At 46.9% G+C, this 25,433-nt stretch overlaps 9 protein-coding genes across 11 annotated transcripts; 4 read left to right on the top strand and 5 right to left on the bottom strand.

Annotated features, from left to right (window-relative positions):
- The first annotated feature begins 121 nt into the window (after window positions 1–121).
- On the top strand, window positions 122–2,790 carry BDBG_02394. Of its 2 annotated transcripts, none has more exons than XM_031720768.1 (6): window positions 122–423; window positions 509–613; window positions 963–1,062; window positions 1,173–1,276; window positions 1,422–1,592; window positions 1,784–2,790. In XM_031720768.1, the coding sequence occupies exons 2-6, from the start codon at window positions 539–541 to the stop codon at window positions 1,985–1,987; spliced, it is 654 nt and encodes a 217-aa protein (XP_031577044.1). In that variant the 5' UTR covers window positions 122–423; window positions 509–538; the 3' UTR covers window positions 1,988–2,790. The 2 variants fall into 2 exon arrangements, with proteins under 2 accessions (XP_031577044.1, XP_031577043.1); XM_031720767.1 differs by having other exon boundaries at window positions 504–613.
- On the bottom strand, window positions 802–4,514 carry BDBG_02393 (uncharacterized protein). The gene is made up of 2 exons (XM_002627676.2): window positions 3,032–4,514; window positions 802–2,959 (listed from the first exon to the last, which is right to left on the bottom strand). Exons 1-2 carry the CDS (start codon window positions 4,178–4,180, stop codon window positions 2,762–2,764), a joined length of 1,347 nt encoding a protein of 448 aa, XP_002627722.1. The 5' UTR covers window positions 4,181–4,514; the 3' UTR covers window positions 802–2,761.
- A 62-nt stretch (window positions 4,515–4,576) lies between these two features.
- BDBG_02391 (UPF0665 family protein c) lies at window positions 4,577–7,925 on the top strand. Its single transcript, XM_002627674.2, has 4 exons — window positions 4,577–4,701; window positions 4,760–5,703; window positions 5,779–6,768; window positions 6,923–7,925. Exons 3-4 carry the CDS (start codon window positions 6,290–6,292, stop codon window positions 7,524–7,526), a joined length of 1,083 nt encoding a protein of 360 aa, XP_002627720.1. The 5' UTR covers window positions 4,577–4,701; window positions 4,760–5,703; window positions 5,779–6,289; the 3' UTR covers window positions 7,527–7,925.
- Window positions 7,926–7,978: 53 nt separating this feature from the next.
- BDBG_02390 lies at window positions 7,979–16,032 on the top strand. Of its 2 annotated transcripts, XM_031720766.1 has the most exons (4): window positions 7,979–8,269; window positions 8,453–9,261; window positions 9,453–10,239; window positions 10,355–15,135. In XM_031720766.1, the coding sequence occupies exons 3-4, from the start codon at window positions 9,945–9,947 to the stop codon at window positions 11,410–11,412; spliced, it is 1,353 nt and encodes a 450-aa protein (XP_031577042.1). In that variant the 5' UTR covers window positions 7,979–8,269; window positions 8,453–9,261; window positions 9,453–9,944; the 3' UTR covers window positions 11,413–15,135. The 2 variants fall into 2 exon arrangements, with proteins under 2 accessions (XP_031577042.1, XP_002627719.1); XM_002627673.2 differs by having other exon boundaries at window positions 7,982–9,261; window positions 10,355–16,032.
- On the bottom strand, window positions 12,240–14,313 carry BDBG_02389 (CobW domain-containing protein). The gene is made up of 2 exons (XM_031720765.1): window positions 14,071–14,313; window positions 12,240–13,992 (listed from the first exon to the last, which is right to left on the bottom strand). The coding sequence occupies exon 2, from the start codon at window positions 13,894–13,896 to the stop codon at window positions 12,610–12,612; it is 1,287 nt and encodes a 428-aa protein (XP_031577041.1). The 5' UTR covers window positions 13,897–13,992; window positions 14,071–14,313; the 3' UTR covers window positions 12,240–12,609.
- On the bottom strand, window positions 14,706–16,265 carry BDBG_02388 (uncharacterized protein). The gene is made up of 2 exons (XM_002627671.2): window positions 16,142–16,265; window positions 14,706–16,052 (listed from the first exon to the last, which is right to left on the bottom strand). The coding sequence occupies exon 2, from the start codon at window positions 15,647–15,649 to the stop codon at window positions 15,032–15,034; it is 618 nt and encodes a 205-aa protein (XP_002627717.1). The 5' UTR covers window positions 15,650–16,052; window positions 16,142–16,265; the 3' UTR covers window positions 14,706–15,031.
- A 423-nt stretch (window positions 16,266–16,688) lies between these two features.
- On the bottom strand, window positions 16,689–19,582 carry BDBG_02387 (DNA mismatch repair protein; the record flags this gene model as incomplete). The annotated part of the gene is made up of 3 exons (XM_002627670.1): window positions 16,689–18,646; window positions 18,699–19,105; window positions 19,176–19,582. The coding sequence occupies 3 exons, from the start codon at window positions 19,580–19,582 to the stop codon at window positions 16,689–16,691; spliced, it is 2,772 nt and encodes a 923-aa protein (XP_002627716.1).
- Window positions 19,583–19,896: 314 nt separating this feature from the next.
- Window positions 19,897–25,364, top strand: BDBG_02386 (palmitoyltransferase pfa4). The gene is made up of 5 exons (XM_031720764.1): window positions 19,897–20,296; window positions 20,386–20,557; window positions 20,643–20,942; window positions 21,020–21,098; window positions 21,179–25,364. Exons 1-5 carry the CDS (start codon window positions 19,941–19,943, stop codon window positions 21,598–21,600), a joined length of 1,329 nt encoding a protein of 442 aa, XP_031577040.1. The 5' UTR covers window positions 19,897–19,940; the 3' UTR covers window positions 21,601–25,364.
- Window positions 24,735–25,079, bottom strand: BDBG_02385 (uncharacterized protein; the record flags this gene model as incomplete). Its single annotated transcript, XM_002627668.1, has 1 exon — window positions 24,735–25,079. One exon carries the CDS (start codon window positions 25,077–25,079, stop codon window positions 24,735–24,737), a length of 345 nt encoding a protein of 114 aa, XP_002627714.1.
- Window positions 25,365–25,433: the final 69 nt, after the last annotated feature.

The following is a 25,433-nucleotide window of genomic DNA, read 5'->3' as shown; positions in this document are numbered from 1 at the left end:
TAACGTAGAAATACATTTGTCAGCCAACCAGGCACTAATAAGTTAGTTAGGTTAACTAACTATCCCCGAGTTAATTATTATGTATGTACGGAGTAGTTACGGAGTAACTTATATAATATAATTTAAGTTAGTTAACTAACTAGAGGTTGACTATGATGATCTCTTTCATGTTTTGGGAACCGGACCAGAACCAAATGGAATCTAGGTCTGAACCAGCGGCTGCAAGGAGCGTTGGTTGGTAACTTAACTAAATTAACTTAACTAGTTTAGTTACTAATCATCGAGGGGGCCCGGTTAGAGCGAGCCCCCGTTGAAATATAAGTTACTACAATAAATACCCCTTCGAGGATTAAAGGGAGATAGATACATGTCTATCCTCAAGCCTTGGGCTAGCCTTCCGACCCTTCGAAAACAAATACTGAGGTCAGTATCATGAACAACATCGACAATAAGCTTGATGAAAGCGCATTTTTGCTCACTGAATACTTGCACATCACATCTAGAGTAGCTCCGGCCTCCACAATAGTAACTAGCTAGCATGGCAGCTCGGAAAATCAATCTGTATCTGGACGTCGTCAGTCCCTTCGCCTACATCGCCTATTTTGTGACAAGAGTATGTTATAATCCTCGAGCAGTTTCTTACTAACTTGCAATATTCGTCCTGCGATCTTTATAAAAAAAAGCCTGGCTGGACCTTGCTCTTCTGTTCTTCGCAACAGCAGCAGCGCACATCATCCCCGACTAAACTAAATTCCAATACCTCGCGGAATAATGTTTCCAGGATATTTCCCTGTGATACCCTTTCAGATGATTTAATGTTGATTTATTTCTTCTAACGGGATATATTATGCTTTCTATTTTTATTCCAACGGGGCCATTCCATATCCTACCCCCTAGAAAAAGAAAAAAAAGGGCGGGGGGGATTCAACATCGCAGAACTAATAATAGCAACTCCTGCCTAGCACTCCCCCGTCTTCGCAAACTGCCATATTACCTATACGCCCGTCTTCCTCGGTGGGATCTTGAAAGCATGCAACAATACCTCCCCCATCTTTGTCAAGAGTATGTTTTGCTTTCGTCATATCGCAACGTGCCATGGTCCCTTCTCCCCTTCCACCATTTCACTTTGTCTCATGATGTTTGAACTCATCTAACCTCTCGAAAACTGATAGACAAGAACAAATGGACAAATACCGAGCGCCTACGCTGGTCAAAGTTCCTCAATGTCCCCATGTACCCTGACATGCCCAAAGGATTCCCCATTTTAACGATGAGTGTATGTCAAAGCTATTATCAATTACCTTTTTTTTTTTTTTTTTTTTTTTTTTTTTTTTTTTGCAGTCCACTCTTTTGCAAAGAAGGGTGCAAAAAGCAAAAGGAGAGAGCCACCTCAGAAACTCACACAAAAACCCTACACCCAGGTCCAACGAGCCCTCTGCGCCATCCCCGCAGAACAGTTGCCCGCCTGTTTCGACGCTTTATACAAGGAGCTCTGGGTCGAAGGCAACTCACAGCTCAACGCCCCGAAAACCTTCCTCCCCATCCTGGAAGCAGCCGTGGGCAAGGAGATGGCTGCAAATGCGTTGGAACAGGTATGTTAAACCCAAGAAGAAAAAAGAAAAGAAAAGAAAAGAAAAAAAAGAAATCAATACACAAAGTCAACGAAAAAAGAAAGAGGGGAAGGAAAAATTCTGCCGTGATGAATCTCCCCCTTTTCCCATACATAATACATAATACACAGGAGACATCTTAACTAATGGCGACGAACATTTTAAATCAACAGTCCAACACCCAACCCATCAAAGACCTGCTAATCGCCAATAGCGATAAGGCGGTGGAAACCGGTGCCTTTGGCATCCCTTGGTTCGAATGTACCAATAGCAGTGGCGAGACGGAGTGCTTCTGGGGCGTCGATCGTATGGCCCAGGTGGCCGCGTTTCTGGGCTTAGAGACCACTGCTGATCAGGGGTTCAGAGCGATGATGTGAGGTAGAAATGGGAATTGCAGGGTCATAATAACTGGCACTTGTGTGTGTATTTGAAGATATCCAGCTGCTCGGAGAACTAAACATGCTTATTATTATAGATTATTCTCTCAGTATCTCGGCAGAAGAATGGCGCGTGTAGCTGCTAATTCACCATGTTCATTGTCGCTGTAGCCATCATTGCGTGGGAGAGATGTTACTCGGTGAAGGCTCTGCGTGAATTGAATAAGGCATGTTTAAAACAAAAGAAGAAAGAAAGAGCAAGGAAAAAAATTAAAAAAAATTAAAAAGAGAGAGAGAGAGAGAGAGAAAGTATACTATATATACGGAAAAGAACATCTTACAATCACTCCATTCGTCATATATCCTAGGAAAAAAAAAAGGAAATTTGATAAAATGTGGAAAGAACCGAAACCTATACATCAAGAAGCGGAAAGAAAGATGAAAATGGAAGAAATGGAAGAAATAATTATTTAGCCAAGATCCAGAAAGAATAAAAATAAAAGCTTGCCAAGTCGAAAGGAGAAACAGAAGGGGTTTCCTTTTTCGTTCCCGCCTATTAATACCACGCCGGGTATCGTATGTAAAAGGGGAACAGCCGTCGTGGAGAGGGGGTTTGTAGTAGGTTGATCCCTCTCGGGGAACAGGAAGGGTAAACGGGGTATCTATAATAGAAGGTTGGAAAGACAATGAAAGTGTAAGTCGCTCAGAGTGGGTTTTATGTCAATGAGGTTTGCGGCGTTTGCATTATAATCGCTAGCCATAACAGTCTAAACGTTATGACGCTTGGTCGAGCGTATCTCGATTATCTAAGGGCTTTGGTGAGCTATCTAAGTCAGGCGATTGTACTGCCTGTTCAGTGGGCGTACGAGGTTCTTGAACAGGGGTAGAAGGGGTTTCGTGAGTGTGTTCGTCAGATTGTTGTTGTTGTTCATGTTGCGGGTCTTGTGGGATGTCGTTATTTTCATTCTCAGGCTAGTAGTACCGTAGTTAGCGAGGTGATGATGAAACAAAAGAATAACATTGTGGGGAAGAGGGAGTATTTACCTCTCGATTATCTTCATTTACGCTCAAACCGCGTTCTCGTGCGAGCCTTTGGGCAGCCTGGCGCTTCCGCTCAATCTCCATCTCTTCTTCATATCGAGCCTGCTCTTCCTCCCTCTTCAAGTCTAGCATAGAGGGAATTTGCGCTGTTTCTATCATTTCTCCGTCAGATACTGGTGACTTCTGGGACTTGGAAGAGATAGTTCTCCTTGAATTCCTCCTGCGTTTTCCTTTCCCTTTGCCTGATGTTTTCGAGTCTTTGGAAGATTCTGTAGTTTTCATTGATGTTCCGGAGGCAGATCTACTTGTGGGTGAAGGGTCGTGTATCCCTGATCCCCCTGTGTCCCTGCGGCCTAATGTCATAGTAAATTCGTCGTCAAGGGGTACTGCATCTTCTTCATCGTCACTCGGTAGGAGATCGCCGCGGGAGCTTAGAGAATTGCTAGTTTCTCGTGACGATTGCGTACCGCTCCGTAATCTAGTTTTGGTCGCGCGCATGCCTTCATCATCTTTTGATCCATCCATGTCGCTCTCGTCACTCCCCTCAATTAAACGTTCGCTTTCCATGACATTCCGTCGTGCACCTCCCGGATTTTCCTGCAAATCAGCCGCAGACGGTCTGTATCTTATTCCCTTTGCACCTATCCTCCAGGGGAACCTCTCTAGAAATCCAAGGAATGAAGAACTAGGGATAACTGTAGGGTCACGCCTCTCATCATTTGGCAGCGCAGCACTTTTTCGACGGCCACCACGAGCACCATAGCTCATGCGGGGATGACCTCGGGGCTGCTCGGCGGAGCTGCGCGCAGCGCCGCTTCCAGCTAGTAATCTATCCAACTCATCGGTTCCCCAGCCTAAAAGCCCATCCCCCGTTGCATCCTCATCGTAGTCCCAGTCGTCATAAAAATCGAAGTCAAACTCTGCTCGAACACCTGACCTGCCGCGCCTGCGACGACGTAACTGGTCCTCGCGACTAGGGAAGCAAAGGGCGGTACAGGATTTGATGCCATTCTTTATGCCCGCGAAGCACGGGCCGATATAGTTGTGCGAAAAGGTATATATCCCTTCTTGAGCGGTTTCATTGGCAGACTCGAGGTTATGGGAGATCTGGTTAATGGTCTGGCGGAATCGTGGATCACTTGGGCGCATCATGTTTGCGGCGTCTGGAATGGTGCGCCAAGTGACGTCCTTAATGATTAGACGGATGACAGGGGTTGCGGGCGCATTGGGCGACAGTCAATGGGTGTGGATTCGGTTCGATATTAAAATCGCAGTGTAAGGGTGGGTAAAACGGCGGGCAGTGGCATCTTATGCTCTGCCAGGCGACGATAAATTGAGTTTGGATGTCAAGATCATTCATCAACCACCATCCGCCTTCGAGCGTCATGGACGAAGCCATATGGGGGGGAGCAGGGTGACGCTAAGCCTTTCTGGGAATGGTTTAACGGGAGGCGTATTCACCTAAACCACGTGATTTGCTCATCAATTTTTATTTATAGTTCGGCCTTGAGGATTGCTAATTGCCAATATCAAACTGGAGTCGAGGGGGTTGAGGCGGCGGTTTACTTAGTGTCTGGAGAGAATATCTGGAATTGCATTACTATGCCTGATCTATTGACAGGCCAAATATACAGACTAGGGACCCCTCCTCCTCCTCGCATCTTTCCCATACGGTAAGCAACCTTGGAAGAACCGGTGGGGGTTGAATATTCCTAACTGGGCCAAAACCAGTTGGCCAAACAAAGTCTTCGCGTTTCTCCTCCTACTGAACTGAATGTTCACTTCTTCTACGGCTAAACGCTGAGGCTAGTCTAAACTGAACGAGATAAACTTCAGCTTCCAGCATACGCTTCATACCCTCGTCGGTAGGGCTTCCAATTCCAAGCTATTGGAGGCACTGGAGCACTAAGTAAGTATGATTTTGAAAATTTTCTATGGTAAGACAAAACAGCGCATTTGGCCGTCGCTTATTTAACCCTTAATCCCGCCATGTGACAAGCAGAATTAATCCGCTCGGGTCTGTCCGTACGTCAATATAGCGGTGTTTGTGAAGCATTAGGTGCTCGATTGAGCTACACTCCAGTTGACAAACAGCGAGCGGAATTGAAGCTGGAGCAGTATTGTCTAATACGTTGATCCCCACGAACTTCGAACGCGTAGGCAAAGCTGAGCGCGATATATCAAAGAGCTGTCCAACATCGACTAACAGTCTCCTCCTATTCAGTGGTTGCCCTGCACTTTGGTTGAAGCGTTGGGCGAATGAAAATCGTACATGTATGTACATGTACTGTACATATTGTCCATAGACCATAAGGCAACCAGGCAACCAGCAAGTCAGCAGCCGTGGCGCTGCAGGTATGTTAGGAGTGGAAATGCACCAATAGGAGAACAATTTGCCATCCACTGAAATAGATGATAAGTGTAGCCTAATCCGTATCACGCCACAGGAGAGCGGAAACTTGACGTAAAGACTCCTTGCGCATGCGCCAAATCCGTGCGGCTGGCTTGAGTCTGCATTCTCGCCAAGATGGACGGTTCTATAGGGATGCTGCTGGAGAACAATGCACGGTTTCATAATTGTATGCGGCAGGCTGAGCGAGCAAATCGCGAATGGCAGGATCCTGCCTGTCCAGTTCCATGGAGCGGATACTAGGACGGCTGAGCAAATTAGAAAGGTAGGGCTGTAACCAGGGGTTCTTTCTGCGGGATTTTGTATCCAGTATGATCCCTTGGTTGATAGTAGTTTTCAGTTTCATCATTTGTCTAGGGAGTGCGCGGCAGCATGAGAAAGAAGTGTTAAGGAATCGCGGGAAAGATACTCTGTATATGTCGGTGGGACGACGAGATGTTAGGGATGGGATGTGAACCGCCCCCAGAAGTTTGCCTTGTTTGCAGGAGAGCTGGCTGCTTGAGCGACCAAAGAGCGCCAGTTTGTTCCAAGGCTGGTATTGAGATTCTCCACAAGCAGCCGACAGAAAGAAAGAAATCGCAGCGCTGGAAAGGTTCCTTTATTCGTTTTCCATTTTGTTTAAGCCGGCGAGGGAAAGGCAGCCATAAAAGAAGCAGTGCAGCTAGAACGCGAGACTGCGTCAACCTCCGCTCAAACTATCCCATACCATTCTACGGCTTATATTACTTACTCCCTATAACTAAAACGGAAGCATATGGCATGACCTCTTTAAGAAGCTTACATATATATATATCTCTCTCTCTGGCACCCGTTCTCCAGAAACACTAATATCCCCACCATCACTCTGAATTATGCCCCATTACATCCGATTTCTCAAGACCCCCAGAATAGTGGCGTCTTCTCATAGACAGTGCTTTGTGGAAGCATTGATCACCATCACGACAGACTTGGGGGACACATTCCTTGCAGAAGACGCTGAGCTTCTTTCCATCTTGCAGTTTACCAACAATGATAACGAGCTAACAACTTCATTCGACGAGACATTCACGTGGAATGCGGGGAATCGAGAGTTGAAGATCGTTTTCGGGCCATGCCAGATCTCTGATACGAATCAAGCTGCGAGACTCAGTGTGAGGGACGCCAACGCTGGTCTTGTCGACCGTTTGGAACCTTCCAAGGCTCCCAGCATTGTTACTGCCTGGAGTGCTGAGTTTGGGGGAAATTATGGTCCGCAGGCGGAAAAATTAGTTGAGAGATGTTTTAAGCTGGAAATTGGACCGCAGTTGAGGGCGTGGGAAGAGACGGGCAATAGTATTGCCCGGCATATATGGTGAGTTAAAAAAAAGTGTTTCTTCTCTATCAGTCAACTAGCAAAAATATTATGCTTCGTTGGGTCGCTGTGTATATGTACAGTGCATACATATTTACCCATACACCTAATCTGTACCCATCCAAAAACCGTCTAACATTGACATAAAATACAGGGACGCTGCGTTGGGATGTGTGATGGAAATTCAGAATGCATATATGCGCCTAGGAGGATCTATTCCCACACTGCAAAGACTATTCTATGAGCGAAAGGGCGCACCACTTCGCGTCATCGAGCTAGGTACGGGATGCGGGATTGTCGGAATCGCAATAGCCCAGATAGTTCCTCAGTGCTCAGTACTGCTCACCGACCTTGAAGAGGTGCGGGATATCATCAGCCGCAATTTGGAGTTTGCCACTCCTGCTAGATTGTCCAGTGCTCGATTCCAGGTGCTTGACTGGGATGAAGCTGTGCCGGAAGAAATTGCTCAACATGGTTATGATCTGATTGTTGTTTCGGATTGCACTTATAATGCAGACAGCCTCCCAGCCCTGGTTCAAATGCTTACAGCGCTGGTGCAAATTTCTCCTAGTGCTATTGTGCTGGTGGCCTTAAAAAGGCGGCACGATAGTGAGGAAGTGTTCTTTGATTTTATAAAGAACGCAGGATTTGAAATCGATAGCCGTGCCGTTGCCCCGCTGCCCACCCTTGGTTCAGAAAATGAGTCAGTCGATATCGAACTATATGCGTTTCGCAAAAATTCCCCGGCAGATAGTTGATGATGTGAGAGTGGTGTTCTCGCTTTGCAGCGGACAAAAAAGACACGAATTTGAGATTACAGCATACGATGATAATAACGATTAAGCCTGTCCGGCTATTCTTTTAACAGACCAAAAAAAATCCCTCATATATACAGTGGAGGTCTATCCCTTGTTTGTTTATCGACCGCTGGAATTGCGATAGCTGGGGCCACGACGACTGCAGGGAGAGATGGCCAGAACACACAGCTAGAGATAAGGAGGTCTGCGAGGAACCCCCGCCAGAACATGGAACATCGGCTGCTGGTGCAGCTCACCGCTCCGTTCTCGTTCTTGTAGCTTACATAAATAATGGATTAACGGAGGCCACGGGGACTCTGAAGAGGCAAAGGGGAGAGTACTTTTCTTTTCTTTTCTTTTCCTTTTTTTTTTTTTTTTTTTTTTTTTTTTTTTTTTTTTTTTTTTTTTTTTTTTGAAAGTGTGGCTGCCTGTGGAGAACACGGATAAATCTGCACACCCCACGGCACAAAGGATTTGAGTTTGAGAGCCCATTTTTTAGCAGGAGCTGAGCAGACGAATAGGATGGGAGAAGCCCCGGCATATATCTCAGCATTGGTGATACAGGCTGCAGCTTTGCTCCTGTTGATCGTCTTCTCGGCTTTCTGCAGAGCGGCTGCAAGTGCTACATTACGCCTATTGATAGACTCTTCAAGGTGGGGAGAGGGGGGAAAAAGAGGGAGGAATGTTGAGAATATCATATGCAGGTCAGTCAGATTTAGCGGTTCCAGCATGGGCTTATCGTTGCCTTGATATTTGTAATTTGCATTGAGTACTATACCTCCGTAACACTTTTATTATTACTATTGCCAGAAGCTTGCTACTGTATTTACTACCACAGGATTATTATTACTACTAGGACAAATGTGCGGTAACTAACCAGAGACCAGTCACTGCCACGTCAATGTGATCCAAAATTCTTAGCCACAATCAAGGCGATCCAAGTTAGGGGAGGGTGAAATGATTCATCGATGATGGTCTTCCATCCTTCTCCGCCATGTAAATTTCTAGCTCGTACCCTTGGGGAGTTCTAGCTCGTAAATTAAAAAGGAAGCTTGTGGAGGGGCAACGGGAACGGGAAAAAGGAACACAAATTATTGCAGAACTTCGTTATTTACTCGTCTGAAAGATGAGAATCTCAATTTCCAGGAATCTAGGATGCATTGAGCTAGAGCAGACAAGGCACAGGGCGACAGGGCATCAATGTCCGCCCATTGTTTGCGCCGACAGGAGTGTGCCAATGGGATGGCTGGCTGGATAGGACATATGGCTTGTTTTGGCTTCTGATTTTCTTTTATATTTTATATTCTGTATCCATTTTTCTGCGTCTACGCGCAGTTAGCCTCTGTTTACCCTGGCTGTGGTCGAACGCGAGCCCGCAAAGCTAGCTCTGGTGGTGGTTGCAACCCTCGTCGGCGCTATTCGCTCCCGCACAAAAACTCGTCACCACAAAAACTTTTTGTCCCACTCCCGCCGCCCTCTTTTTTTTTCTCTCTTCATTCAACCTCCACAACTCCGACAACAACCACCACAACCATCACCACCACCACTACCACTACCAACTCGACAGAAATCATTAGCTCAGCACTTCACAGCAGCTGTTTCAAACCCTTGTCTCTCGACCTTCTTTATTAATATCTTCGTCGAGCCCATCGTCCACTTGTCTGTCCCTCCTGCACGACAAGTGTCCACTTCAAATGTGAGTCCCCTCCAATTCAGCGCTCCTCCATCAGTCCACGATGGATGCCCGTTCTGTGCCACTCGTAAAACAAACCCGTGTGACTGCGTGCTGTCCTTGATGCTCTTGATCTCTTCCCCGTTTCACTGCATTCTGCTCCCGCTCCTCTTTTGAAGAATCTGTCATTTCTAACGGACTCCCTGCAATTCTAGCCCGATCGAGCCCTCGCCTCACCAACTTTTCCCACAACAGAACCCGCGCCTTTGGGACGAACACCCCCAAAGGCACTTTGCCCACAACGGCTTCCGAAGCCAAACATCCCTCTTTACGTCCCCTCTCCCCTCTTCCATTTTTCACCAGCGTTTCCATCCTCTTAACGCGCTTGGCTGTCCTTCAAGTAGCTCTCCGCAACCCGTCTTTTGTGCTCGTTGATCCCTCAGCGCACAACCCCCTCGTTCCCCAGAACATTAAGCTGCCGCATAGGACTTCTCTACAGGTTCTTCCTCTTCAGGAGGAAGAGTCGAGGAGGCTAGGTCCAGTCAATTTCGGTTGTGTTGAGACGTTCCGACCACCCTAACACGAATCCATACGCCCGGGTTAAAAGGTCTACCCATCTATCCTAAACGAAAGAAAAAACTCATATATATATACAAGTTCTTTACACTTACAACCTACCAAAACTCAACCCGGCATTATCCTTTTGGATGGTTATGGCACCTTTTGCCTTCGTACCCCATGATATATATGTGCACCAAAATTATCCTGACGACAGTAATAATTACAAGTCCTCTCACAATCATGGCGGGTTCGATTTGTTTCAAGCTAGGGAAGCCTCCAAGGACCTGATCTTTGAGATTTTAAAGGAGAAAGTCGCGAAGATCGATATCCACAACTGCCACCCCGGCGAGGAAGACCCATTCTATGTCGCAGATCTGGGTCAGGTTTATCGCCAGCATATCCGTTGGAAGAAGAATCTGGGACGTGTGAAGCCGTTTTACGGTATGTCTTGAACCTGCTCTTACTTTTCTCCATTTTCGAAAAAAAAAAAAAGAAAAGAAAAGAAAAGAAAAAAGAAAAAAGAAAAACCATTGAATGCTGACGAATCCATTTTCAGCTGTCAAATGCAACCCCGACCCTCAAGTCCTGCGTCTCATGGCGAAACTGGGCAATGGCTTCGACTGTGCGTCCAAAGCGGAGATCGATTTGGCCCTTGGTGTTGGCGTCGACCCGAGCCGTATCATTTATGCACAGCCGTGCAAGACGAAGTCCTATCTCCGCTACGCCTCACAGGTGGGCGTCAAGCAGATGACCTTTGACAATTCCGATGAATTGTACAAGATCAAGGAAATGTGCCCTGATGCCGAACTGTATCTCCGCATCTTGACGGACGATTCTGCTAGCCTGTGCCGCTTGAGCATGAAATTCGGAGCCTCCCTCTCCATTGCACGCTCTCTGCTCGAGTTGGCCAAGGAGCTCAAGCTCAATGTCGTTGGTGTCAGCTTCCACGTCGGGTCGGGAGCTGAGGACCCGAGGTCATTCGTCAAGGCCGTGGAGGATTCCCGCTACGTATTTGACCAGGCTGCTGAAGCTGGGTTCGATCTCAAAGTCCTTGATGTCGGTGGGGGCTTCTCTGAGGATACCTTTGAACGCTTTGCAGCTACCCTCAGCGACGCTCTTGATGAGCATTTTCCTCCCCATATCCGCGTCATCGCTGAGCCTGGGCGCTACTATGTCGCGTCAGCGTTCACACTGGCTGCGAACGTAATTGCACGTCGTGATGTCAGTCTGGAAATGTCTGACTCCGCCTCTACGGATAGTGCCACCGAAGCCTACATGATCTATCTGAATGATGGTGTCTACGGCAACTTCTCCAACATCATCTTCGATCACCAGCATCCGGTGCCGCAGATTCTGACAATGGGAAGCCCAGTCTGCACGCCAATCGAGTATTCAATCTGGGGCCCGACCTGTGACGGCATCGATTTGATCACGGAACGCACCACCCTCCCTGGAGCCCTCGACGTCGGCAATTGGCTCTACTTCGAGAACATGGGTGCATATACCAAGTGCAGCGCAACGCGTTTCAATGGGTTCACCGATAAACATGAAGTCATTTACATCTCCACTGAGCCCAGTGCTACCGCGTTACTGGAATACTCGAACGATATTTGAGAGAATCGTTTATCGGCTTAATTCAACCAATGAAAATGCAAGTAACGAAGTGGGAAAGAAGTATGATGGTGGCTACTGTCGTTAATATTATGCCATGAGAATGTGAGCTTTCTTTTCTTAGGCACAGCCTGGAAGTAATATCGGGGATTGCTTGATTTATATTCTTGCATTTAGAGAAAGAAAAAGGAAAGAAAAGGGAAAGAAACCAAAAAAAAATATTTTTTTCTGATAATATAATGTCTTGTTTTTGTCGGGATTCTTCCCTCTCTAACTTGATAATTTTTGGTTAGATCTCTGGACGATTTGTTTTGGTTTAATTAATACATTTACCTATCATCTATATTCAGAGTTAGTTTCACGTACAGTGAGAGAAAAAAAGTTTGGCATATTATCTAGTTCCTCTTGTTCCTCTATTCCCTTTCTACACTTTTCTACAGCCCACTTCCTTTATTCCCCTCAAGCAGGTAGATACATGCACTCCTATTCCGGGGAGAAGGATGTGAATGAAGGCGAACCAGACCCTAAATCATGAGAAGTGCAATCGCCATCATCTTTCAACCCTGTTCTCCGAACAATTTCCCTGCATTTGTCCACTCTGAATAAACATGGGGTGAAAGACAATGTGCAGCTAATCAATTGTCCTCCTCTTTCTACTGACCTATCTATTTCTTTGTCTACTACTTTGTCCTACTTCTTCACGGTACTTTGCAGAATACTCGTAAAGAAGTTTGTATCCCCGGTCCCAAATAGGATAACTACTTGTCAAGCATGAAAACCCCTGATATCTGTCGTCTCAGGTCATGAGGAAGAGCGGAATGAGAGGGGAAGGAAAAGGGAGTTGCGTCCCTTTGAGTAATTGAAGGAAAAGCATGCAACTCAATCTCTTATGCTTTAATGATGCATAGATGTTTTGAAATAGTGCGTGTGTAGAGGAATGATATTTGTAAAAGAGCAAAATCCTTGATCTCTCTGCCAGTTCCAATGTCTTCCTATTCATTCTTTCCCCTCCTTTTTATCTATCCAGATGTTGTGAAATGCAGGTACCCTGCCTGCAACAAAAGAAAATACTATAAACACAAATATATACATTCCATATAGCAAAATAGCGCGGTTGGCATGGTATACCGCAGCATTTACATCAATCATCTTCTCTTCTTCACGCTCCCTTTTCCCCAATAAACCCGTATACGCCAAACATCAAGCAAGACGCTCCACCTTCACCTCACCTCTTTTCTCCTCTCCAGAGTCGCCTGCGACCTCCAGCAATCCGCCACTCTCCAGCTTCCGCGACCACTTGTGAGATTCACCCCTGGCAAGGATAAGCGTCATACGCGCAATTATGGCCTGCTCGGGCGGCGCTGCTGCTGCTGTTTCACCGTCACCACTGCTTTTAGAAGCGCTGTCTATCGAGGCTGGGGAGTGGGTATATGTCCATCGGCCGAAGGCCCAGTTAAGAATATAATTCTGCGTCTTGATGCCACCTGCTCCGCTGCCAGAAGGGGCAGCTCCATTGACATTCACGTCTCCCTCCTGCGTTGGTTGTGATGTAGGCACTTGAGCCTTCTCACCTGACGAGTCTTCCGGAGGCGAATCGGCCGGGAATTGAATGATGGCTTTTATCCTGTAAACCTCATCCTTGGGCGCAGAGAGGAGGAGGGTGATCAATGCCTCCGGATTCACCGTATCAGACTCCTGAGAGCTGGTGAGCGAGACGGAGAGCACGTCCACTTCGGATTGGTGCTCATTTTCCCCAGGCTCACCAAGCCCATGGTTATGCTCTTGCACATAAGCATCCTTGGCCACTGTGTTATCGCCTCCATTTAACAAAACCAAATCCAGCGATGCATGTCCGCGATCCGACATCTCCTTGGCCAGCAACGCCCCGTCAATCCCCAGTAGGACATCCTTGTCCACCAAACCCTTCGTCGATTTCACCCAGGCAGTATCAAGCTCCAGATCAGCCACGCGGTCCAAACACATATCAAACCGCTCCTCCGGCACGTCCTCCCATTTATTGAAAATAATCAAATCCGTGTACTTCGCCTGTAACTTCGCCGTGTACGATGTGTCCTCATACCCTTCCCAATTCTCCACGTCAATCACGCTGATGACCCCATCCAGGACGAATTGGCCATTATTCTCGCGCGCGACGCGGTTCACTTCCATCGCCAACGTGGCTGGGAATGCGCTCCCGCTTGTCTCGATGACGATGCGGTCTGGCTTTACTTCATCGCGGAGTTGGAGGAGGGCGTCGCCTAGTTGTCCCACCAGGTTGCAGCAGATGCATCCGTTCAGGAGCTCGCGGACACCGGAGATGGAGTTCGCGGCGGCTATCTGTGAGTCTACGGCTAGGTCTCCAAATTCATTTTTTAGGAGTGCTAGCCGGTAGTCTGGGGGCAATTGCTTGACGAGATTGAGCAGGATGGTTGTTTTGCCCGCGCCGAGAAATCCTGTGATTATGGTGACGGGAATTGGACGGGACATGGTTGTTATTCTTGCTGTTGTTCGGAATGGATAGGGAACGAATATCTGTTTATGGGCGTCGATATCGGATATTACTCGTCCTTTGTACTCCAATGGCTGGTCAGATCAGTTCGTTAGCAATAAATCAACCGTAAATAATGAGGGGAGACGATGATGTCATGGGTTTCCCGCCACCTTTTTTCTGCTGAGTCAGCAACCCTAATTTGATCAGCCTTTGTTCATTGGCTACAGAAATGTTTTTAGAAACCATTCCCTAAGATTTACATTACCATGTACAAGTACGGAGGATAGCTATATTGATCAGTGTCTGGTAATTTATGGAGTCAATTACAAAAGTGTAAAAAGTTTGTTCCAGGGAACAGTTTCCCGCTCTGCTTTCGTCGCGGAGCATCTTCAACCAAATCCAAGGAATACAAGAGCTTCTCTCGCACTAACTTTAACACGCATATGCCCAGAATATGTACTTCTTTATTCCTCCCAGAGATTCTTATCTCGGTGCCCCTCATCGACTGATTTGGACTTTCGGTATTGAGCCTGGTTCCGGGATGAACCGGAAAGCTAACTCGACTCCAGCTGAGGCTGCAGAAACATTGTATCAAGGGCTTGTTCCTTCAGCGGGTGAAGTTGTCCACGCCCCAATCCTAGATGAGGAGGGGATGAGACTGCGAATGTCCGTTTAACAACGCTCCATTGGTGCAAGTGCGAGAGACGCTTGCATTGCGTAGTTTCAGTGTCCTTACAGGCATTATGCTGATTTCTTTTGCCATGGTAGAGAAACATAGTAATGAGTACACAAGCTATTGAAATGGTGTTGGAAGCGTGGTGGAAGATGCCTTGTATTAAAACCACTATAGTCATGTCTAGTCTGTACATGTATGTACATAATGCCCTCTATTCAGTTATGTATGTTGTATATATCGCGCACTCCTCCTAATATATTTAGTTGTCCATAGCTTCAGCCTCAGTTGTATATATATTATTTTCGCTCTTGTTTCCCTATTTTCCCGCTGGCCCTCTTGTTCATGTACCCAGAAAGAAGTGAGCGGCGAAAGTTTCCCCCGTCCATATTCAAAGCACCTAAATATTTCATTCCCAGATGGCCCAAAGAGGGGTAGAACGTCGCTCGGTAGAAAAATCAATTCAGTCCATCCCTCTCGTTCAGTAAGGACTCGATATGTCCACTGAGCCAGTACCTCCTCAGCACCTCCGTAGAAACCTTTTTCGCACCATCGACCAAACCCAGACATTTCTCCGCGCCACATGAGCAGCGAAACGGCTGTGCCATCTCCCATTCTGTGCTTGGGTAGAAGAATCGAAGCTCCTCTCCAGCCGGAATATCTCTCGTGCTCCAAACTTCAATTGCACCGGAAACCTGTTCTTCCAGCCCGACGTTGGGTGAAGCGAGCGTTGACGTTACGAAACGGACATTGGGGTCACACGAATGGTTGCAGTATAGTAGATCCGAGTTCAGTCTGATATGATGCGTTGCTGAGATTTGAACGGTGGAGTAGTCCTTTTCTGAGGCGAGAGTGGTGGACGTGTTCTTCGCGATGAGGGTATTAGCTGGGATATTCTTGCTGGCCACTGCAGTGAGATTGAAGGAGGGACCTTCAACGGCGGCTTCTGAGCCCGAGGCGAGAGCAGGCGAAGACCGGACTGTGATGGCGTCTGGGTGCGATGGTTGCTTCCACGTCTGCTTTACGGGCTGAGCCGTAGGCGTCACCTGCGCCTGCTCTGTGGTTGCAACTGTCATGGTCTGTTATTGATAAGACAGCTTTCGGCGGAAGGATGGTGAGAAGATGATTTTGCAAGGAGTTCAAGATTTGATTTAGGAATGACAGGAGGCGCCGTGAGTCATCAGGTTCTATGGGGTGTAATATTTTTTTTATTTTCTTTTATTTTCTTTATCTCAGGCTTTGCATTCTGTTCCAAACATATAAGAATGAGATGGTCCGATTGTCACAAGCCATTTTGTTCATGAGCAACTGATAGCCCTGATACGGGCGACTTCGGTCCGACCCGAAATTCGGAGCAAGGGAATTAGGTTCTGTATGTTTCATCAAGCCCTCTCTGCCCTAGTTAAATGGTAATTTGTTCAGGGTTAACCTGGACATAGGGAACAAAATAATAGATTTCTCTCGTTGGAATTTCTCTTCCTTGATTCAGTATTAGCTCGGGTGAATTTCAATGTTTCACAAGGATAGAAGAGCTAGGTAATATTTCCGAAGTATTCAATTTCTCATACCTAGGTACTTGGATCTACGCTTTGTTTGGTAGCTCGACCACAGCGGAGAGGTTTGCCCGTGGCTTTGGTGGTTCGCGCTTTGTAGTGGGGTGGAATTTTCCTAGAGGGGTAAAGTGCAGTGCGGCTAGATAATCTCAGAGAGCTTGAAAAAAAAAAAACCTAAGAAGTAACTTCATATTGGTGAAAATGTGAGCTAGTTGCGGAGTGTGTGGGTCAGCTTGAAATCAATGTGTGCGTGCATAAATGCTATCAAAAAGGGTAAGAAATTTAGATAAAAATAATTTCGGTGAATTTCGACAACGAAAGAAAACTAGTCAGCCCATACATTAGGAGATGGAAATCGTATGATTAGAGTCATCTAAAAATACAAACGTATGCATGATGTCTATAATCTGTACTAATATATATGACAATACAAACAAATCAGCTAAGGTGGGCGAAAATTCGAGAAACTGAGGTAAACCCGCGCCTCAGAAATGGAGGCATTGGGACAACAGTGCTGAAACGCCCACGTGAGAAACTGGGAGATTGCAATAAAGTTCTTACTCTACGGAGCGCTCGCATGTGACATCGGAACTGTATCAAAAACGAGTTTGGTTCCCACTTCTCCGCCCACATGTTCGGATCGATATTGCTTTTGGGTCAGGGTTGATAATCGGGTAGTCCAGAGGCTGATATCTGTCGGTTGCACCTCGAGAAACGCAGGGGACGGAGGCACAATGCCTTTTCGAATGTATTCATCCGCTTTAAACAATTCATTACCTGGTATCGACGCTACATCGTCTTTCCTCGACCAGTTGAGCGCGAGTCCATGAAGTGCAAACGCATTTGGTATCACTTCCAATGGTAGCTGATTTGTTAGTATACGTTTATTCTTAACCCCTATGTGTGTAGATGCGTGGTGAGACAAATCATCTTTATGACGCCTAAAATATTCCCTTGGATCTTCCGAATCCATTTCGGGCACCAAGAACGCCATCTCATGACTGAGTAATTTGGGCCTAGGCGAATGACTGACTAGATCAGCTTTGGCTTTGCTGTATCGATTTTGATGCGGAGAGCTCTGTGATGTCTTAACATGATTGGCTCCCGCCCATGAGAGTAACATCGGCTGAGCAGGCATTTGGTGCTGCTCTTGCTGCTGCTGCAGTTGCCTATAGAGCCGCGTGGCGGCTTTCTTCCGGTATTCGAAGTCCAATGCCTCGCCTATCACTTCCTCTGCCGTAGAATTTTGGTTGTCAGTTGACTCACGTATTCGGTAATTTTGATCATCATCTACTTCGAATGAAATCGATGGTGGGCGGTAGCCCCTTGTGTTGGAGAGAGTAGAGTTCCGATGGATACCTGGGGAACTGAGCAATGCACGCGGCGAAAGCCCTGCTGGAGAATATGCATGACTACGCCCAGTGGAAACGCCATTTCCCTCTTTACCAAAGCGTCTCGCAATAGCTATCTCTGGAAGCCGATTTTCACAATCTTCCCTATCCCGCGGTATCCCAATATCTTGGCCTTCGTCAGCAGGATGATTAGCAGCATCTCGGCGGTTTCTTATCCAGACGTCCAAGCTGCCCGAGCCCCCTAACACCCTCTGAGTTCCTCCATGGCTAACTGAGGGTTCGGAGAGACTGCTCAGTGCGTTCATTTGTGACTTGCTAACACCTGTCGGAGATATATTGTGGCCGGCTTTCGCCAACCGCGTTTCGGGTGTTTGCATAGGGATAGGTGTCAGGTTTGCGGGGCTCGCAGGCAGAGAATTAGTCGTACAATTCTCTACCATTGTGCTATCAGAACGGAAACTCTCATCCTCGTACGCAGGGGTGAGGAGATGAGAGTTAAAGTTGCGAGACTGCGCGTTTTTCTTCGGGGGTGTTACATATTGCCTTTTAGCAAGCATCCATGGGTTGGTCAATCGAGAACTATCGGAAAGGGTCGGATTATTTTCGGCTAGCTGTGGACAGGAGGTGGTGTCGGCGGAACTTGCTACTGACACATTGTCTTTCTTCCCTTGTGTTGAGCTAACAAGGGCGTTACCTATGGAATGGCAATGTTTTACTGCATGGCTTGGAATATGGAGAAATAATGGCGGATCTTTGGCTTCGTGGGTACGTCGGCTACTGGCCGACCGACTGCGAGGCGAGCGTATCACCTGCGGAGATAACCCCTGGTCTTCGAGCTGGCGATTGTTCTGATGAGTATGTTTCGACTCGATTTCACCATATACGGTTTTGAACAGATTTTCCGCCGTGGACATAGCCAGTTTCGAGTCTTCAAAAACGACATCATTTTTAGATGGCTCCACGTTGACATCATAACTGCCGGGTTGGCAATGCAGATGCATGAAAAGGAATGGGTTCACTAGTGATGTTTGGCTGCCAACGCAATGTGATCCAGAACGAAGATAAGATTTGAATAGCTTAACAAGCTCCTTCCCAACGCCATTGGATATTGACATAGGCCGCCCGTCAATGGAAACATACTGACCGGCATGATTGATTTTCGAGAGGTCTGGATGAATTAGTTACCTTTATCATTGGCAATAAAACGAGATATCACTCACCGGAACCAGGCTTCGGGATTGTAGCAACAATCCGGATCGCTGAAGGATTACTTTCATTTATGTCTAAGGATTCCGGCAAGAAATCATCATCACCACCCTGGATTTGAGGCCATGTTATTGTGGTGCATTGAGAAGTGGCTTCGGCACCGACAACTCTCAACATTGCAGTGGAAACTGTTGCATTTTCCGTCGACGCGTAAACCCAACTGGAGTCACTTTTAGTCTTTAAGATTTTGAAAGAGAGTCGAATTTCAGGGCGGGAAAGCACATATGCGTTCAAAACTTTCTTCATTTGATTGAGTGTTTTGGGAGCACTCTTTAAAGCTATCTGTTTCCGAACAGGGACCAACTTCAAGAACTCGGAAATTCGAACAGCGGTCCCTGTCGGATGAGCTGCTTTGGTACAACTAACGCACGTAGTCAGAACTGCTTAGAAGAAATGCTTTGCATATATCTCTTGAATAGAGCAGAGCATACCTGACCAGTAGCCCGGTGCGATCATATTTCAAAGTTTCCCCGACCATTTCTCCAGCTACCTTTGTTGTTATTGCGATGCTACCACACATCTCAGCAGCACTCGCGAGGGCCTCTCCCCGGAAACCCAAAGTGCTTCCGCCGATATTTTTTAAGTCATCAATAGTCTGAAGTTTGCTGGTACAGCTGCGTTTGCAAACCAGATGACGATCATTCGGATGGATGCCGACGCCATTGTCTTTGACATGAATGGTATCAAGGGTATTAGCAGACACTTCGACTGAGATATAGGTGGCCCCAGCGTCAAGGCTGTTATCGATAAGCTCTTTAACAAGAGAGCATGGGTCAGAAATAGCGGAGGTTGACCTAACTGCCCTCGCAGTATCTGGGGGAAGATGTGCGATTGACATTGTCCATTCTCAGAAACAGTGATGTTATGCAGCTGAACTTAAAAAGCTTGTGCGCTCATACAACACTGCAACTGATATGTATTGATTGTCAAATTTGTAGAAAATACACACGACCTTATAAATTATATATGAACGCTTCTAGATTCTAGATATCTCGCAATTGACAGTTAACTAAGTTTCAAGAATGACAGAGGTTTGGATTAGAGTTGTCGTTTGGTTCAGGGGCATCTAACGGCTGTAATTACTAAGCTGGATAAATCACATGATATAAGATGTCGCTGTCCATCTCCATCGAGCATCATGGAACAGACTCACGACGAGGGAGCATCAGCAGGATGAGTACGATAAACACGAGACGATGGTTGCCATTAACGTTTCCCGCCTCGCCATCCCAGCCGTCTCTTTACTTATCACATTCCTTGCATATTCATCGCAGTATATATTTCTATACTTAGAGCCATCGCCGCTAAGAAAGGACCAACTGATTAAGTTTAACGTTTTGGTAGCATGTCTTTGGATTTGTTATTACCGTGCTTGTACAACAGATCCCGGGCAAGTGCCTGCTGGTTGGCAGCCGTCTGTCGCAAATGATGTCATTGAGACGGGAGAAACGGCGCAAAATGGTATCCAATATTCATCCTTTCGACAACGATGGTGCCGGCGATGTGATACTTTCAAGCCTCCTCGGGCTCACCATTGCAAGTCTTGCCAGCGGTGAGGGCTTCTTAGCTTCTTATTACTTCCTTGCCCTCTTTTTTCCCGACCTTTATTTGTTATTATCATGACTAACGCTTACGTGACAGATGCATACCCAAAATGGACCACCACTGCCCCTGGACAGAAAACTGCGTTTCTCATTTTACCTTCCCCCACTTCATTCGTTTTCTCTTTTATGCAGTGTGTTCTATGACATACCTTGAATGTCTCCTCTACCCCCGTGTTGCTGTCGTTTGGAAAAACCGGCATCTGCCGAGCGTGAGTTGCCGGCTTCCCAATTACTCTGTATCCCACCCAAGTAAAATGCGCCTACTAACACCCAATGCAATGACTCGTGCTAAAGTATCTGGGGCCAAGCCTTCCACAGCTAGTTCACCTGTTCTTGCTTGTTGTGCTTAATTCTACGGTGCTCTTCGCACTCGTAATCCTGCTGGCACGAACACTGTGGTGTCTGGGGGGAAACACAACTACCATCGAGGTTTGGGAGATTGAAAGACATAAAACACTTCTTCGACGAGCTCGTGTCCTTGGAGGATATCTTGATGGCCCGGACGGCGTTCCTGTGCGTATCCAAAAACAGGAATTTCCATACGACATTGGGATCTGGAACAATATAAAATCCGGTATGGGAGGAAGCGCTAATGTTAGTCCATTTTCTCATAGATGCAGAAGGCCATCCCACACTCATATGTGCTGTCTCTAACTCACAAACATATATAGATCATTAGTTGGTTTTGGCCTCTTGCTTCAACTCCACGTCAAGGTTCAGGGTTAGAGTTCGAGGTGAACGGTTTTGAAGGTACGTGGGCGGAATTAAACGAAGGGCTATTATCGTATTCTATTTCATACATTTATGGTCAATTTAACAATAATGTTTAGAAAGCACCGTGTCATGGCCACCACCCGACCCAGATCGAATGTATAAGTCGATGCCACGGAACAACTTTAGAAACGATTTCAGTGGTGAACAAAACTATGCATCGCAAAGTCAAGAAATTGAAGCATTTAAACGCCGCCAAAGAGAAGACTTCAAGCGCCGACAGATTGTGTCAGAAGTTCAACGTCGAACCCCCTTCCACAAACGGTACATCCAAAATGTGGAGATGACAGACTCTGCTGACTTGAGTGGATCTGAAAGTGGGGGAAACTCCGATAGCGGTGAAGAAGGTTGGAGAGATCCGGAGGGTGATAGACTTCGGGACTTTGGGGTTGACGAAGAGGTTGAATTCTATGATGAGGACGATATCCCGCTTGCAGAGCTTCTTCGGCGAAGGCAAGCCCAAGTCAAATGCACGACTTGAAAAATTGGACATGTGCTCTCTTGCTGAATCTGGCAATATTGGAAGATCCCACATCATTGGCCCCGATCAGTCAAAATCCGCAATTTATCGGCCTAAACTCGGAATAAGACGATTGGACGAGAACAAACCATGGAAGATGGCGGCTTCTAGCCTAGCACACCTCTTCAAGCGTAAACTCCCCTGATGGCTCCTCGACAGCGTTGTGAACGGCAAGTCGTTGCCGAGCCATGCGCGTCCCTTCTCCCAGAATTCCACAGTAAAACCTGCATGCATATCCTACGTGCATACGAATGCAATGTCGAGTTGTCTGGATACCTCACTCCACCCCAGCGAATATGCGTCAAAATTAGCCATCATCTATTCCGAAAGAACCAGTTAGCCAACACGAGGGAATTGAAAAGCCTCATTTCGTTCTACCCAGAAAAAGAGTGGGATTAACAAGGGTGTGAAACCCCCGTCGACATACTCCATCCAACAGGAGCTGGGACAAATCGTATTTGTTTGCGGGGAGAAATACCATGGCGGGGTCCGAGCTTCTCCAGCCAGCCTTGCATCACCTCCGGCACAGGACAGCGTTGCTTGGCATTCAACAGATTGGGTTGCCAAAAATTGATAAGCTTACCCCCGCGTTTTTTGCAACTTTCCGGGGTTGGTTCATTATTATTGAGAGCTGGGTCCCAGCTTTTCACTCTGTCAACAAGGCGAGGTCCAATAATATTATTTGCTCCACAAATGCTTACGTTTGTTCTCTGACCCCGTCTGTTCGCATAACTATGACACTGATCTTTCTCCTTGTTACAGCAAGGGGTACGTATTTTTGCTAAAAGACGAACTCTGATGCCAGCATTTCGGGTTACAGGGCACAAGAAGACCAGAATAGGGGAGCAGCGGGTTCTGTCAACTTCCACAGTACAATGTGCGAATGAAGTCTGCCAATATCAAGATGATTGTTAAGCAACTTTTTTATTTTTACTTTTACTTTTATGTCTTTTTTTTCACTTTTTGAGGTTCAGTGACTACAAAACGAAGTGAAATAATGAAGCGACGGAATCCCTTCTACCAACCTCAAAAGGAGCACGAATCAGCTATACACTTCATTGATTATGCTTTAATATACTGTTTGAATACACGCGCTTGCCTCATCTCCTTTCCCCACTAATCAATGGACCAAAAAATGAAACTAAGAACATCTTCACCAACCTATGCAGGGCCCACCCATTTCAGGGCTGCCTCAGGTAATTCAAAATGTCGAAGGAGAGCGGTAGTTGCAAGTTGAGTCTCAGATGCTTTGCACATCCTCTTCGACCAGAAAAACCAAGATCAATTTGCAAGAACATTAACTATTTGCAGCGCATGGACAAAATGCGACGTTTCAGAAACATGGGTAGGGAAATAATGGGTATGTATGCGTTTAATTGGAATCCAGGCGGAAATGAAGTGGGTGAGTGGTCAATTTTCGAGTGTTGCTCCCATCGAATTCGAAGAGTAAGGTGGCAGGAGAACTGGATATTCTGATTTCGATCACTATGCGCATGTCAGAAATAAGGAGCACATAGCCACCTAGTTGTTTCTGGTGTTTGATCACAAGACAGGTATTTGTTTACTAGCTACGGGCATGAGAGTCGAGAAAAGCAACACAAAAAAGCATTTCTCAGTGCTCTCCAAAGTTTCGATTTAATAGCCCTTATTAATGAGTGACATGGTCGTCTCCAGCAGATGGGTTTGAAATTCGATTATTATGCTGGATAATGAGCCGTGGGGATAATTCTGCACAGACGATACTTTTCAGGGAAGAAAGCCACAAGATAGAAACCCCCAAGTCACTGCATGGCACTCGGGATGTTGGCGGCTGCGACTGACGGGCCCATTCGAAAAGCTGTTGTGCCACATTAACGAAATTCAGCCTTTGGAAAACACTTGCAAGTGGGTCTGGTTTGATTCTATCTAGCATCCAAAGTGAATCAATAATACACTACGAAGCCATCAATCCAAACTAGAAGCAAAATGCCGGCATTTGGATAATCCTAACACACTCCTGGTCAAACCAGAATGATCTCCCCACGCTACAATGGCCGCAGTTATTGCTAAGGCCGAACAACCGCCAGACATTGAGAGAAAGCCTGATCTTGAAGCACCGCCTCGCGAGCCTCTCAGACTGTTCTTCTGTTCCTCGTCGCGCATCAACTGGAGATCCGAACCTTACGTCTGTCACCAAGTCGATTGCGAACTAAGCCACGGATAAAATGGTGGCAGAAATTGTAGACGAGAATGAGCCGAATTCCGCCGGGAGTGGCACAGGGTAGTAGTGATATCAATCCAGGGTTCCATAATCTCGATCAAAGCGAAGGATAAGATGGAATAGAATACAAGGCAGAAAGAAGGACAATAATGGGAATTTCCACCAGGCACCCAAGCAGCTCATCAGTCCGTGCGGTTCAACAGTTTTCCAGATATAAGTTGATTGTGGGACGCAACTAGGACCAACAGTGGGCAATATTTAAGTCCTGGAAGCTTCCTTCTTACTGGCAGGGTCGCCGCAACACCTCACCAATTATGACGCTGGCCTTGCAGCTCTAGACTGAGAATCTTGGAGTTCCCCAACTGTCACCGCGCCATCGCCGCCGGGGATGTACTGTACATCGCAGTCACCCCGCGCGTCTTCTATCCTTCAATCTTTGCCTTGCCCGATATTAGCAGACCTCCTTCGTTCGGCCGGATTCCAGACAAAGGTGGGCGTAGCGCTGACAGGCCCGGACAAACCAGAACACCAGTATCAATATCTTCAAGATTTTACTGTGGTAGGAGAAACCATGGGCTACCGTTCGTATTTCAAAAATTCCACATGTGCGACCAGCAGGCGAACATGCGACATTGCAGTGGGATAGAAAGTCAAAAGTCGGTTAGTGCTCCATAGTAGCAGCCCGGATCGTTAGTCGCATACTCCGTACATCGTAGAGGCATCACGAGTCTGTGGCTGGGGCGCTGGGGTCAAATTTTCTACATACCGCGTTAAGCCCAGATACTGTTGGCTGACACCAACTGCATGGGCCAGGGTGGTCCCTGAGTATGGGGTACTGGATTTAAGGTGTTCCCCTTCACAGAACCACCTACCGGTGGTAAATTGCCGAGCTCTCTTATGGCTGCTGGGCATCGACGGGCGAGAGTCGCGACGATCCAGGAGTACCAACACCAGCCTGCCTCCTAGGCTGGCTGGCGGTCTTGGAGCCTATCACGCCAATAGGGCCTTGCAAACCGCTCATAATCGGAATCTGACAGCCGCACTGGTTCATACAAACCCCCACACGTCCGACCCTCGACAGCCCAGCTGCTTCAAGCATGCAACTCTCAACGAGCTGCTGCGAGGTTTGACCAATATCAAGATGCGGGCTTTTCAGCACTATTTCACACCGAGCAGATGATCTTGCTTCACCACCCCTCAATGGCCGCTCTATCAAAGCTTCCCTAGGTAGTGGATACATCGAACTTCGCAGACTGTTGTGGTTGCAGCTCTAGCTACCGCCCAGATTGAGAATGTTTCTCGTCTTCCTCGTTGCCAATGATGGAGGCAATCGGGCAGATTGAACGTAGCCCAAGCATGCGATTGGAGATCGGGGCTGGATCAATACACCGCAGCTTGAGGAGCAGGGTACAGGCCCGCTGCGGACGGGAATTTTTACCCCTACCCCCTAATACCCTAGTTGATGTAGACCTTCATCGGTGTTGAGGATTCAGATGTCTTTTTTTTTTTTTTTTTGCATCGTTCTGTTATTGCCTTCACTAGGGCTTCAATTAATTGAATGTTTACATGAATCCCCCTTCAACATCGCACAAGT

Source organism: Blastomyces gilchristii (genome assembly GCF_000003855.2).
Source record: "Blastomyces gilchristii SLH14081 genomic scaffold supercont1.3, whole genome shotgun sequence".
Taxonomy (NCBI): Eukaryota; Fungi; Ascomycota; class Eurotiomycetes; order Onygenales; family Ajellomycetaceae; genus Blastomyces; species Blastomyces gilchristii.
Note: the sequence above shows the minus strand (reverse complement) of the source record. Positions and strands in the feature narration are given on the sequence as shown.